General features: G+C 39.9%; 2 protein-coding genes across 2 annotated transcripts; both read right to left on the reverse strand.

The window, feature by feature from the left end:
- Positions 1-960: 960 nt before the first annotated feature.
- On the reverse strand, positions 961-8,022 carry lztr1 (leucine zipper like post translational regulator 1). The gene is made up of 19 exons (XM_084551952.1): positions 7,428-8,022; positions 7,273-7,335; positions 7,136-7,192; positions 6,968-7,047; positions 6,750-6,858; positions 6,388-6,471; positions 6,250-6,307; positions 6,002-6,141; positions 5,711-5,912; positions 5,212-5,322; positions 5,012-5,104; positions 4,793-4,888; positions 4,212-4,401; positions 3,947-4,116; positions 3,456-3,739; positions 3,147-3,296; positions 2,447-2,552; positions 2,264-2,344; positions 961-1,826 (listed from the first exon to the last, which is right to left on the reverse strand). The coding sequence occupies exons 1-19, from the start codon at positions 7,577-7,579 to the stop codon at positions 1,710-1,712; spliced, it is 2,343 nt and encodes a 780-aa protein (XP_084408078.1). The 5' UTR covers positions 7,580-8,022; the 3' UTR covers positions 961-1,709.
- A 1,441-nt stretch (positions 8,023-9,463) lies between these two features.
- On the reverse strand, positions 9,464-13,060 carry gal3st1a (galactose-3-O-sulfotransferase 1a). Its single transcript, XM_084551254.1, has 2 exons — positions 12,251-13,060; positions 9,464-12,131 (listed from the first exon to the last, which is right to left on the reverse strand). The coding sequence occupies exons 1-2, from the start codon at positions 12,376-12,378 to the stop codon at positions 10,982-10,984; spliced, it is 1,278 nt and encodes a 425-aa protein (XP_084407380.1). The 5' UTR covers positions 12,379-13,060; the 3' UTR covers positions 9,464-10,981.
- Positions 13,061-15,064: the final 2,004 nt, after the last annotated feature.

Below are 15,064 nucleotides of genomic sequence, written 5' to 3' on the forward strand. Positions count from 1 at the left end.
ACAGATCTTAAAGTACAACTCCCGGTTCACAGAAAAGCCAAACTCCCATCCAGTGTCTTAGCATTTAGGTCAAACTTTTCCCATAAAAGAATGACATTTACCATCTTATTCAAGTCTTATTTATATGTTCATAGTTGACCTGACTGTTGTAAATACTGTAAATAAATGCAGGTATTTGAAGAATACTTTCAGAAGAATTAACCAACTAAATTTAGTTTAATTCACTTGCATGAATTAAAATCTTTGCAAAACCTTGCAGAAGCTAAAAGAATTCATTGTCTGACCTTATCATTCATAGATCTGTGGAAACTGAAACCCCCTGAAGGACAGAGCTAATTTGATGAAAGGTCAAGGATTAACCTTCAGCTCTTTCTCATGGTGTATAAGTTACAACGGCTTTAGCTAACGGTTGCGGTCTATATAATAATTTTTCTACTTGTATTCATAATGAAAGGATCTCCACAGATGAGTGAATAATCCACTGCAATAGAAATTGCTAGATCAGATATTTAACAATAGAATTAAAAAGATATTTTAAGAAAAAGCCCATTGAAGGGGCTAGTCACTCTACGGGGGATTTAAAGTAGACAGATACAATAAACACCGGGTATCTGCTCTTTGCTTGGGTGATTGCAACATTTATAGGCAGTTATAAGGTTAATTCATGACTAGACAACAAAGTCAGCAGTCAGAGGGTCAGTTAGATGTGTGACAACACAAACTGACATCCAGTGTATTATCTGATGACAGATCAAAACATCAAGATGGGATTTCAACAGAACATTCACTCAGATTTTGTTTTACTGAGCACCGATGAACTGCCAAGACGGTTGTGCAGAAACCATAATAACAGCTAAAAAGAGGCATGCTGGGATCCCTAAGAAAATGTTTGTATGGGTTTCGAGCGGGTTCAGCCTCCACTGGTTCCGTATTTCACAAGAGGCACTACAGTTCAAAGTGTGGACCACAGAATCTTATTTTGTAAGAGAAGGTTTATTAAGGCTTTAAATACATGAAACTCACATGGTTAAATATGTAATAACAGCATACTGATGTCACAAACACATGTCTACATTGCATGGATAAAGACTGTCTGTAAGTAATGGTAAGAGGTGATTAGTATAACAATGACGACACAGATGGCTTTAAGACAGACATACATTCTAATTATTTTTATACGATGATTCGGATTCTCAACATTTAACTCAAGCTTGTGTCACAGCTGAGAATAATACAAGTGGTGAATACAGATTTAGATAAATGATCCGTGTAATGGTATACTCTGATTACGTGATTTTGAGAGATTACTGAGAGCAGATCTGAGGAGAGGTCTGACAACATTTCTAGCGTCACGAGTATGAAATCTTACAAAAATTCAAAAGGAAATACTGAGAAGATAAATTGCAAAAGTAGATTTCTGTACAAAATAAATAAATGACCAACAGAATTAAAAAAAAAAGGGATTTATGCGTCATTTAACAATTCTAATAAGCTACTGTTGAATCTGTTTCCTTCATTGATTTCCACTCCTCACTGAGACGCAGAGAGAAAAACAACATGATGCGGCATGGATCAAAGGCATCTACTGTACGGGGCTGGAGACATGCAAGGTCCAACAAAAACAAATACTGCATGTTTGAGAAGAGGGAATGACTAGAAGTAGGTGCAGCAGAGATTCATGGCTTCTGTGAGAGGAGGAAAGAGTCTTCCTAAATATCGGAGCCCATCTCAGCACACTGTTTGTCTGATATGTGTGTGGCTAGAGACTCAATGATGTCCAACAACAGCAGCTGGCTGAGAGACCGCAGGTTGGGGAGCTTGGATACCTTTGGGAGGGGAGCAGAAAATAAAATGAAAAAATGAGCCGTAAATTAAGACAGGACAATGAGTCAGTTAGGATAAAAATAGGGAATAAGAAGCACTTGGTTGCTCATGCGCGACAAATTAAGATAACAGAAAGAAGCTTAACGGAAATATTGACAGCAGAGCTAACACTCCAGCGAAGTGAAAATTGAGTTCTTCATAGCTTCTTTGGATAACAAACAATAATCAGAGTGCCACTATGACCCTCATAGTTACATGATGAGCTGCTTGTACAGCCGGCCAGGCTGTAAACAGTCTTCTCTCTACGTAGAAGATGGAGGGTGATCCACTAGGAGGCCAAAGGTGTCAGTCTCCCGCAAAGAAGACAGGACTAGAGGGTTAGCTCAGCTGCACTGAGTGGGCAGCAAACCCCGAAGGCTCCAGATACAAGCCCACCCACCTTGATGAACTGGTGGACAATAATGTGTAGGCAGTGCTTCTTCATGTCCAGAGCCTGGGTCTTATCTGCAGCCTCCAAGATCTGAGGAGAGTGAAGAAATGATTAATGGAAAACATTCTGCTAGTAAGAAGGCAGGATTGTCCATTTAGGTCACTGCTCCCCCCTGGGTGAAAACACAAATACCTGCAAGACATTCTCCACAGTGACGTTCATCTCCAGATTCTGCTTGCAGTACGCCTGCAGCCTGTTATTGGAAAACCCATAGTAATATGGTGCAGCAAACAGATAGCTGTTTATAATGGGTCAAGGAAATGAAAAGGCTCGAATTAAACTCTTTGGTAGTTACATAAAAAGTAGGATTCTGTGTCTTAACAAACCATTTGACTACTAATATCTGCAAAGCACTCAAGCACCTCTAACTGTATCTTAAATAAAACCATTTCCACATTTATATCTCAGTATAAGACATTTAGATTTATATCTAAACATCTTAAGCTGCTAAAACCACAAGTTCTTTCTTTGTGAGCCAGCAGTTCCATCATTCAGTGTTTCTTACTGTACTAAAGCAATTTGATATCTCTATAGGATAACATAGTCTGCATATTTTTCAGGATCTCAACAGAAGAAAATCTATCAAGGCCGTTTTAGTTATGTTAACCTTGTTAGCAGCTTACCTTTAGTCCACCAATGCTCCCCTGCATTTACAAAACTTGTAGTTTCTGGCTTATTTCAGATGCTGCCTCAGCGATATTAAGTGGCCCACTCCATTTCTTATAATTCAATTAGCAAAAATGCTCATAAGAGACTTTCTGTTGTGTTATTCTAGCAGGCTCTGCCTACTTTTAAGGTGGTGAATTGGTATCAAGCACTTTGAAAAGGATACAGGGAATCCTCTGGAGGCATGTTGACATCACCATAGTAGATGTAACGCAGCATGGACTCAAAGGCCTGCTTACTTGGGACCATCTCACCGATGGAAATATTCACCTGACCGTCCTCAGGCATGAAGGAGCGGAACATGGCCTCAAAGTAACTGAGGAATAACAAGCACCGGTCACATCACTAAGCTTGAGAGGAACATGATTACAAAGATTAGATGTAAACACATCTACGAGAGGCAGCTTCTAAGCACAGTCCACAGAAGGAAAAGAAGAAACAGAAATTCAAAGCATGAAATCTGTGCCATCTCTACCTGGATCGGGCTGCCAGTATGGCTTGATGTGCAGGCCGTGGGTGACCGTCTAACAGCAAAACAATGTCGCAGAACTCCAGGCCACCTCCCTCCAGGTAAGCCTTCATGTCCTGCACCAGGGAGGTCCCAATATCCACCGGCTGGTCCGAGTACAACCTGGGAGGAGGGTGCTGCTTTCGCCGCACTATCTCCACTATGAGTGGTGTGGAAAGATGCTCAAACTCTTTTGTCATGATCACCTGGTTAAAGTGCGATTCCTTCACCACAAAATTGAGACAGTGTTCCTGAAGAAAGAAATCATTTTGAGCCATTAGTGTCAAAATAAAAGATGATTTCCCTTTACTCTGCGTCTCTGTTCTTAAAGAGTAACTCAATACCAAGCTAAGCGATTTTAGCATTCAGATTTGTTGCTCTAGTTAAATGGACATTAATGTCAGGGTTGACTGAAGAATCTGAATTTCAACCACTGGAGGTCAGTAGAAACCTTCTACCTTGAGCTGGTCCAGTTGCAGCTTGTTGGCATTTTCACAAACGCTGAGAACGTTCTGCAGGTCGACAGAAGCCTCGATGTACTGCACACACAGCTGCTCCAGCCGGGAAAGCTTAAAACTCAGTGCTAGTTTGTACACATCCATGATCAGAAGAACATCCTGGACATGACCTGTGAAGACGGACAGAGACAAGAACAAATAACAGATTTTTCTCCAATCAGAATAACTGCAGGTACCATCCTAACATGAGAACCATGAGAGTTACCTCTGCGAGGGTACTGGATCTTGTCCGTGTAGAGGAACTGCATTAAGACTTCAAAAGGTTGGGCCTCTGCTTCCCTGATGGATACCTCCAACAGCGGCTGTGTGCCCGATGGCCTATTGCCTGCTGGGATATCCCTCGGGCCTCCAGCTGCTCCCTCATCACTCTCCTCACCACTCTCCTGTTTTGTCTTCTGCAAGACAGCAAATTACACAACACTTTAATCACTAACCATCCCAGCCCTAAATACAAACATCTTCTGTTACAATTGTATAAATATGTACAGTTTACAGCGCACACTGTTGATTCTGCATGACACCTATTGCATTAAAAACACTTGTAGTACACTTGCTGAGTCTTATGTAAATCTGAAGCCGTTTTGATATTTGAATGGTGACACTAGTGGTTTTACCAATACAATGTTAGTTTTGTAATTTAAGACTGGAACGATTTTTCCTTCATGGCAGTTCTGTGTTGTCCTGTGTCCGATTGTTTGCCATTTACAAATTCAACATATAAATATCATGTGACAACACTAATAGTCTTGTGTTGTCTCAGAGGTGCACATGCGGTATTGCTCGGACCTGTCGCTGCCTATCCCGAGCCTGCAGGATTTTCTTCCGCAACCACTGACATCTTGCAGTCACTATGGCAATATGCCCCCAGACTCTCTCCTCCCTCTGTAAACAACAAAACAAGGCGTCAGACCAATGGAAAAAAAAACAGGTGAATCATGTGAACGTCACCTTGTAATTTTAATCAGCAGCTTCGCATCAGTTTCGCATACAGCCATGAAAACTCACCTCACCAAGAATAAACTCCACATCACAGAATTGGCGGTTCTCCCAGAGTTTACCATAGTCCTCATGGAGAGTGCACTTTGGGTAGCATGAGAACTGCAAGAGTAACATTTCAACAAAAGTGTTTGATCTTTAGACAGGAAAGGTTTCTGACCACACGATCGTGTTTGTATCCTTATGCAATCACTTTGTTTGGCACTAACCTGGAATCTGTACATCTCTCCACTGCGGACGTTGTTGTCTACTGTCCCTCCAAAGATGTACATGGCATCTTGAATCACAGCAGCAGCATGGAAGAGTCTCCCACTGGGCATCTGAGGGGGCAAAGACAGAGTGTAATTACAGCTTAAAATCTGTAGGATTCACTAACAAATGTGTTGAAATGCATTTCCAAGATGGTTATTAAAGAGCACCATACTACTGTGAACAAGATATAAATATCCAGAAAATTTGGTGATTGTATGAATCGGGCTGAATCAGAAGTTTAATAAAAATAAAGTAAAAGGCAGAATTTTCACTAAAATGCTGAATGAAGAGTTTCCAATTATATAAAACAAGGAAAAGTCCAGCAGGAGTGGAAAAGTAAAGAGCCACTATGTCCTTGTTCAATAATTCACCTTCCTAACAAAACATATTTTCGATATCATTCCTCCACCACCACATCTATTGACACAGTTCTTTGTAAATTTATTTGGTCAATACCTCACTGTCCAGACTGGGTTGAATCACCTCCCAGGTCTGAGAGTCAACATCATAGCAGTGCAGCTCATTGGGCAAAGTGTTGTCAGCAGCTCCCCCGAATACATACAGGTGGCGGTCGAAGGCAACCATAGTGTGGCCGTAACGTCTCTGGGGAGGCGGCGGGGAGCCCCGCAGTAAATGTTCAGTTGGGATACGTGTCCACCTGAAAAGATGGACTAATGAGTTCCATGTGACTGTAACTAGTAACTACAAGACGTGTAACTGTGGTATGTAAGGAAATTGTTTGCTCACATGTGGCCCTTGAACTCAAACTGAAAGAGGTTGTTGGTAATCTTGGCTCCACTCTGACCAGAAAACACAAACATCTTATCCCTGCATACGGCCACAGGGAAGTTGCAGCATGAAGGGGGAATCTCACCACTCTGATCGATCTGATGAACACAAAAGCAGAAATGAAGACATCAGCAGATGTAAAATGTTTCAGTGTAATTAACTTTTAATGGTCTTTGCTTTAAAATAAGGACACGAGTTAAACTAGCCTCTTCCCAGCAGGCATGTTCTCGATCTTGCAGGCTGATGGTCCACATGTCATTCAGCCTATAAACAGGAAGAATATCATGTCAAGATCATGTGTAAAAACCAATATGCGTGAAACATGAAAACATTGTTAAACATACCTGGCATTTCCATCATAGCCAGCAAATATCCACAGCTTATCATTGTAGACTGTTGCCCCATGAGCAGATCTGGCCACTGGCAAACTAAGACAGAGACATACGGCAGGGCGGATAAATATTTGTACAGATTTTATAAACTCAAACAATCAAACGTAAGAAAAGTAGTGCACGTGATTGTCCCAGTTATTAAAAAACTTAAACCAAATAAAAACTGCGTCTTTTTAAAATATTTCCTAAAATTCTAAGTAAACACAACTTAATCAATGCTGTTGAAAACTTCAAATGTGTGTATTTGAAGGAACTGATGTAAAATCTATCCAAGAAATGCAACAGAGACAAGAAAAATAAATACAGTAATATACCTCCCCTCCACTTTCCATTCAGTCCACTGTCCTGTGGCAAACTTGTACTCAAAAAGGTCATTTTTGTTTTTCAGGTTTGAATTTGAGTAGATGTCTCCAGTGTAGCCCCCTGAAATGAACCAGAGCCACTAGTTGTAGCAAGACTAAACACAGTCTAAAAACAACCGAATGAATAATATATAAATATATTTGAACAAAATAAGCTTTAAGAAAGTTACCAAAAACAAACATGCTGCTGCCGTAGACCACAGCGGAGTGGTGATATCGGGGAGCAGGTGGCGTTCCAGTGGTGAAAGCTCTGCAAAAAATGTGATAAACAGCTGTTAAATCACATTTTACAATCTATCTGTATATCACATATGTCTGTATAGAGACACTTGTCTTACCGGCACCATGAGCAGTCCTTCACATCAAAGCGGAGTAAGTCATTCAACATGTTCTTCCTGTTGGATGACACAGATCTGTAACATCCTGTATGCAGTGTGAAAAGACATTGCTCCTCACTGTGTCTAGCAGTACTCACCCATTGTCTCCCCCAAACACGTAAATAGCATCCCTGTAAGCCACAACTGTGTGCTTGCTGCGCCTGTGAGGAGCCACACGAAGTTCACGGTGAATACAAGTCAGTGAACATTCAGGTGAAGTGGAGATGCTTCTCCTCATCTGTCAACATGTTACCTGGCACCAACAAACTCATCACACGGAGGGAGTCTTCTCCAGCGATGGACGGTCTCAAACGGGCCAAAGTTGAGCGTCAGATACTCCACGCTGTCGGAGCAGCTGTGGTCGAAGTCAACACTCGGGGCCACTTTAGTTGATTTGCAGGACATTTTGCCAACTCATCCGGATGAATCAGGTCTCAGGGCCACTCATCTGTGGGGACGTCCTCAGTTAGCAACATCGTTAACGCCAGTCATCCAGTTAATAGAGAGATAATAACACTGCCACCGCTAATTTAATGCAACATTAGTTTAATAACCGCTGGGTTAAGCTAGAGACTGGACTCTTCCGGCTAACAGTTAGCTACTAGCAATGCTAAAAACTAACATTAGCCGCGCAGCTAGCCCTGGCTAGCTAGCTACGGTAGAGCTAAAGCTACGCTTCGAAACAAGCAACAGTTACGGCGAACGAAAAGTTAACGGATAGTTACTAACATTACTTTAACATACGTGTTTAAAAAAGGTTAAACACATTTGCTAGCGCGTCTACCAAGTGAGCGTAGCAAGGCATTAGCCACATAAACTACACTAGCAAAACAAGACTGCTGTCATTAAAGAGCACAGATGCCCCAGCCACGCCCCCGCGAGATTTGGCGAGCACTTCATTTCCTGTAATGTAAAATAAAAAAGGCAGCGCCCAAGAATATAATGCACTTTTACTTTCTTATTTTTTCATGTAATGGCTTACAAAATAATAGTTTGACATACGCGAAGTAAAAAAGTAAAGTATCCCCTTATTCCCAACTTCTATCTCCAGGTAAATTCATTATCCATAAATACATAAATAAAAACTATGATATCACACCCCAAATTTATTTATTTATTTTTTCCAAAATGAATTTAAACCAAAATACTTCTAAAAGGACCACAAGAACAAAATATTTACTGTAGTATAACTTATACTGGCGCCGCGACCCTTAACAGGAATAAGCGGGTACAGAAGATGAATGAACGAATAACTTATACTGGATTGCCCCATAATTATCTGTCCTGATTTTATAGCATTAGTACACATTATTTTTATACTGTATTGAAATGTTTAAAGGAAAGGAAAATTCCCTTTTACAATTTATTTTTTGTACCTTTTAAAATTATATACTGTATATTGCACGTGTGCTGACTGTAAGATGTAGTTAAGTGAACACTAATTATGTATGCAATAAACCTCACATAAGACAAATCTAAAGGGTCATAAGGGTGTCGGACATATCAGAAGGATGGTCCAATAATGTTCTTTTATTGGTACAAAGATAAAGCTTGCACTTTGTTTGTATTGCATGTGCATTGTGTCACCATCTGTAGTATGGGTTAAGGTTGTTGTTTATTGCTCTCTGCACGTACTTATGAGAGCAAACTTTATGATTTCTTCTCTGAGCACACAAACATTATGACCTTGGTTTCCTTCTAACCCATTCCCCCGCACCTCCCCACTGCCTCCAATGATCCCACATCTCACATTTCCTACTCCTCCCCCTGCGGTGAGCCCTCAGGATCAGACCATGGGGACAAAGCTCACTACACTTTGCCCCATGAACATCCTGACCACATTTTTTCCTCAAAGACGATGATTCCCCACTATCCTTACAGTTTTTAATAAAGCGTTGGACAGTTCTTAACCCAATTTTAGTAGTTTCTGCAATCTCCTTAGATGTTTTCTCTGCTTGATGCATGGCATCGATTTGACCCTTCTCAAACAGACTAACATCTTTTCCATGACCATGGGATGTGTCTTTGGACATGGTTGTTTAAGAAATGAGAAGCTATTTGTTGCATCAGTTGGGATTACATAACTTGTTGCCAGCTAAAAGATAATCGCCCATGCAGTAATTATCCAATAGGAGGCTCGTACCGACTCGTTGCGACCTTGTTTTGGCCAGGTGGAGCAATTAATACAAGGATATATTTCCTTGTATTTAAATATTGAGAATATGTTGAGATTATGTGGAAAAAAATATAACAACTCACCCTTGTTGATTTTTTTTTTATGTTTTATTTTTACAACGGTAGATCACAGGATTTTCTAACACTGATCAACAAAAGAAATACTTTAATGGGTCAGTGAGGAACTCCTGTCACTTTGGTATATTAACTGAAACCCAAACTAATATTTAACAAGACAATCTTCTCACATTATTCATTCTCAGTGTGGTTGGTGGTTTAACTTAGCACTACATTTCAACAAGTAATAATCTTTATCTTTTACAAAGACGTTGGGAGGTTCAACACATTCATACACAATAAGTTCAACAACAATCCTGTTACTTATTACACATGTGGTAACAAAGATGAAACAGTCAGTCACAGACTACGTACAGTATTACATTTCCCTTTACATTGAGAGTATAAAGATTATCATATTTTGCTTGTGGCAGTGGAGAATTGTATGGAGGACAAAATCAGCGAATTAATGAAATATATAATACAATATATAACAGAATCCAATAAAAAATACAAAACACCATAAACAAAATACTGAATGTATTAAATGAACTGTGCAGTGTGTTAACGACTAAAAAAAAAATCATTACATTTCTCAATTAAATTTCTTTTGTTTCTGCAGATTATGATCACTTTTTACTCACTACGCAAGTGCAACAACAAAATCAACCCATCAACAAACTTGGCAAAAGAGCAAGTGAGAGCTGTTGTTGTTAAGGCTAAACATTATGACATCAGCAGAAAAAGGAGCGCAAATTATATGTTATGAAAAAATAAAAGCACAGCACAAGCAAAGTAACGTCACAAGGAAAGTATTTTTTTTTTTGATTGCATAGTACCGCACTTGCTATTTTAGTTACTGATTTCTTTGCACATTATTTGTCAGACATTTTCTGTGAAACAGAAGTGACTGCTAATGTTTTTAACTGAACCTGTGTTTAACTGTTACGACACGTGGAAATGTCTGACATTGCAAAGGTCCGTATTTCCACATTCCTCTTTTTTTTTTTTTTTTTTGTGAGCCGATTTTGTCCTCCATAGACTGTAAAGTTGGATCTAATACTTACATTCAGTATTTTCACATCTGTATTAGTGTGAAATCAGTCTCATACAACTTCAACGTTTCAATTTTGTGGAACAGACACCAGAAAGTTTGATATTAGTTTAATGTGATGCACCTTTTTCTTTCCATGTCTTCAAAAAGCTGTCAAACTTTGGCAGTGATGACAACGATGGCTCTGTATTCAATCACAGGGCTTAGAAAATTAGTCCCGGACGTCATTGTTCACTCAACTACTCCATTACAACAAGCTTATTTCTGAGAGTAAGGAAATTGCAATGCTTGATAATTGACCCACAAACAATACTAAGTAAATTGGTTCAGTATTTGTAGATTGTGAGGTCGGCAAGTTTTTTTTGTCTCAAGCACTCTTCAGATACATTACAGTGCACCATAAACATATAATGCAAACAAGTGAATCTGGATATCATTCAACAAATGAGACAGAAAATGCAACAGGAACACTTAATACAGTCCCTCAGAGTTGAATTGGCAACTCTTGCCCACACACCTAATCACAAGTGAATGATATCACGGACATGCCCCCACAGCTTGGTGATCCAGAGGTTCACCCCAAGCTCAGTTAGATATTGAATCTCTGGCATCAACATCTTACGGCACAACTTCTGATGAGCTTTGTCCACATTCTTCTTCAAGTTATAGCCCATGATAGACTTTTCTCCGAATGGCTGCCAGGGCTGCATGTCTGTCTCTTGGATGCTGCCAGCCTCCACAGCTTGACCCCCCTCAATGCAGATAGATGCCATCTGTTCATTCCTCCTCCTGAGCTCTGCCACGTCTTCAGCCATACGCTGCCGTCCATATGCATCCACTTTCTTCCAAAAAGTTTGGTTGCAATGCTGGTATAGCTTCCAGTCAATAGCGTTCCACTCAAGGGCCTTGGCCCGCAGCTCAGGGGTAAGTTTAGACACAGTGGATCCCTTCCGAGCATTGAGCTTGAAGTAGAGCAAGTCATCCATGTCCCAGCAGAGGGCATCCTTGAGCAGGATGAGTGATTCTTCAAAGTATTCCACCAACATGACCAGCTGAAAACGATCAGTGATGGACTTGATTCCTTCTTCTACCTGTGGGTCATCCAGCTCCAGAGTGTTGTCCTGTCCAAAGTCAAAGAAGAGCAGATTCTTGAGGTAGAACGAGTTGAATCCTTCTGGGTCAAAGTAGCTATGGGGGTCAAGTAGGAACTCAGACAGCTTGTCATCACCTGGTATCTTCCAGGTAAAAGGCACCAGCCGGCCAAAATAGTGGAAGGATGACTCAAAAAGCTCTGCAGGGTCCCGCAGAATAGTGATATAGGTTGTGTCCGTAGGTAGTAACTTGACAACTTCAGGTGCATTGAAACGCAAGTGATTACAGATAATATTGAAGCACATTCCAGGTCTGTAGTCTTTAACTTGAGAACGGTGGAAATAAGCTGGATAGAAGAAGTCATTTCTGCTGTCAGGGAAGGCAAATTTCAGCTGGTGTTTCTCTCCAAAGCGGAAAAGAATATTGAGGAAGGTGCTGCTGGCTGTTTTGTGGGTTTTCATGAACATAACATCCATTTTAGGAGCACACATCTGGCTGGTGTTTTTTTGTGAACTGTTGGTGGTTGGTTTGGGGTGGGGCTGGGATGGATGGTGAGCGCACGAGTACGGTACTGGTACACTGCAAACAGGAAAACAAGATGATGATAAATGTTCTGATGGATCTGAAGAAACTTTACATATTGCATATTTTACATGATGGTCATTGCCGAACAAATTTGAACCAGAGTCACGTCTTACTCGGGCAGACTGAAGTGGATCTGTGGGCTGGAGAGGCAGTACAGAAGGATCATGCTGCTGGTCAGGAGTGTACCCAGGACCAGGCCTTTGCACATGGACCTCCACTGCCTCCTTTGAATGCTCGTCATGGTCCAGCTGAATCTAATATTACCTTAAAAACAGAGAAGAAACATCTTCATCATCATCATTTCCAAAGCCACCACCAATGTGGTATGCATTTCCTTCGTGCTAGCTCAGCACACCTTTTTTCCTTGTTATTCTCAAGTTACCTGAAAGCTAATGCCTGCACTATGTTGCCACTGTAAAATGACTCCATAGATTACAGTCTCTGCTCTATAGTTTATTTAGCAGTGGACACAAAAACATGAACACCAGTAAAATATGAATTAATGCACCGCAATGGCTGAAGTGGTGTTGGTTGATTTCGAGGGTGATAGTGGTATCTCCTATTCACAGAATGACGCTATTAATGCATGTAGAATTGTTTTACAATTAAAGAAATTGTGAAAAAAAAAATAAATAAATACAAACATAAGATTAGGGTTAGACGGAATTTGTCCCAAATCCTTTAAATACTATTAAGGAATCTCTAAAAGCAGTCCTTTGTAATTACTGTCATCAGGTGGACTATAATTTAAAGCACGTGAAAAATAAACCCACAGAGAGATAGCTCCTGACTGCACGTGACAGAATGTCCCAGATAACCTCATATCATCTCATATCATTTAGCAGTCTGCTTCATAAACATTTTAAACACACGGTGTGGATAACGTTGTATGGTGAGCAACAGAATAGCTCACCTGACAATTGAAATGAACAACTCTGTGGTTCTCGGCTGCCCCACAAAATAAATAATGCACTACTGTGGAAAGGGATATTGCGTTCCCCCCGCAGACTGCAGGTAAGACAAGCCACTTGCTGACTCAGCTACAGTAGGTAAGTAATGAAGTTACCCTCACCACCTGGAATTTACAGCGTTATGTGACCCAATGTAACCTCAACACAGACCAGGGCGTGAGGAGATAAGAGAATAAGAAGTATTTTTTTTTTTTTTACCACTTTTGTGTATTTTATTCATTCATTCATTTGGAGTACCCTGAGAGAATCCACGCAGACACAGGGAGAACATGCAAACTCCACACAGCGCCCTGTAAATACTGTATTTTTCACTATGTCTATATTAACAGCTTTTGTTGCCTTTCAGTCATATAGGTTGGAGGACTGGTAGTTAGTTAACCACTGTAATGTAAAAGTCCACTTCTTCTACTTTAGTAAAAGTACATAATGAGCAAAACAAATGTCAAGGGTCAAAGTATTCTGCAATAAAATGGCACCTTTGCACTGTCCATTCATTTTATTTAGGCAACAAAAGTGTATACACTTCAGTAGTTTAGTCTGTGGTTTCCCCATTGTGGGACAAATAAAGGTTTTCTTATTCTTATTATTCTTATTCTTATAAATGAATCACGGGCAAAGACAAATAAGAAAAAAAAATCTGAAATTGAAATTGCGGGTAAGACGAGCCACTTGCAGACTTGTTTTTTTTGTTTTTGTTTCTTGCATGCGTGAAATAATACATTTCCCCCTCTTTGAATGTCTAACAGATGTTCATATGACCTTTGATAATGCATCGTGTTTTAACTTATCTTTTAGATTTATCATTGTTATCGGTAATCAAAGCTATCCAGCAGTGCTTCCAAGGTGCAAATGAACATTGTGCCAACAGTGTTTGGAAGCCAAGTTTCTGAATCACTGTTATCACACTGCTGCTGTAAAAGTAAAACAAAACACTATCCTCTGATGAGATAAACTATTTTTACTGGTTATAAGTGCTTGATAACAACAAATCAAGTCAAGTCCTCTTAAAATATATATTGATTAATGCGACTTAATGCCTCTAAAATCAGTAGACAAAGATCTTTTTAAACTAAGTCAGTTTTCAACTTTTTTACTATTAGAAGAGGGAATCTTGTTCAGTATTATTGCATTTTCAACAGCCGTGAAACTGATAGTAAGTAAAGATATAGAAATTTCAGATGAAGAATTTTAATAAGACCAAGCATTCATTGTGCATGTTTCCTGCCTTGTCTTTTATTTCTTCTTTTATCTTTAGTGTCAAACACAAGAAGAAAGGGAAATGTCCCACACAGGTTAACCATGTTTTGTCCGTGGTCATGTTTGTAAATCATAGTTTGAATGAGTCTCTGCTGAATTGTAGCTATGACGGCTCGATACCAGTTGACTCCATTCTGAATTATGGTGTTATTATCTGGTGTATTTTCTGGATTTGGAATTTGGTCTGGAGTCTTAAACTTCTTAAATGACTCTGCCTTGGTTATGAATGAAAAGTACAGTTAACATTTTAGGTTCAGGCTTGTCATCAAAGCATTGCACAAAACTGCAAACACAGCTAAAAGAGCCATTTCTCCTCTTTGTCAGGGCTTTATGAAAGGGGTATTGTGGAGCTTTCTCTCCATTATCAGAAGCAACTCTGATGGGGTACTTTTCCTGACAAAGGTAGATCAGCAAGTGTAACGCACAGTGACATTGTCTTTCCTGGAAATGTCTGCAGGAATAAAATCCTGGGATCCTATCAGATTAAAAAGCGTGCATTTTGATGTTAGGTGATAATATTGTTTGTATTTGTTTTCCCCAGGAAAGAGTGTGGGATGGAAATGAGCCTTGTAACCGCCATGTGTGTCCTGCTAGGGTGTTTACATAATAATATAATTTCCACCATTATCCTGACTGTTAACTCATTTACTTAACATTAGGGCTACATAATGGCAATGCTACAGCTAACATTTGTCCTGA

This window comes from Chelon labrosus (assembly GCF_963514085.1).
Source record: "Chelon labrosus genome assembly, chromosome: 9".
In the NCBI taxonomy this organism is placed as follows: Eukaryota; Metazoa; Chordata; class Actinopteri; order Mugiliformes; family Mugilidae; genus Chelon; species Chelon labrosus.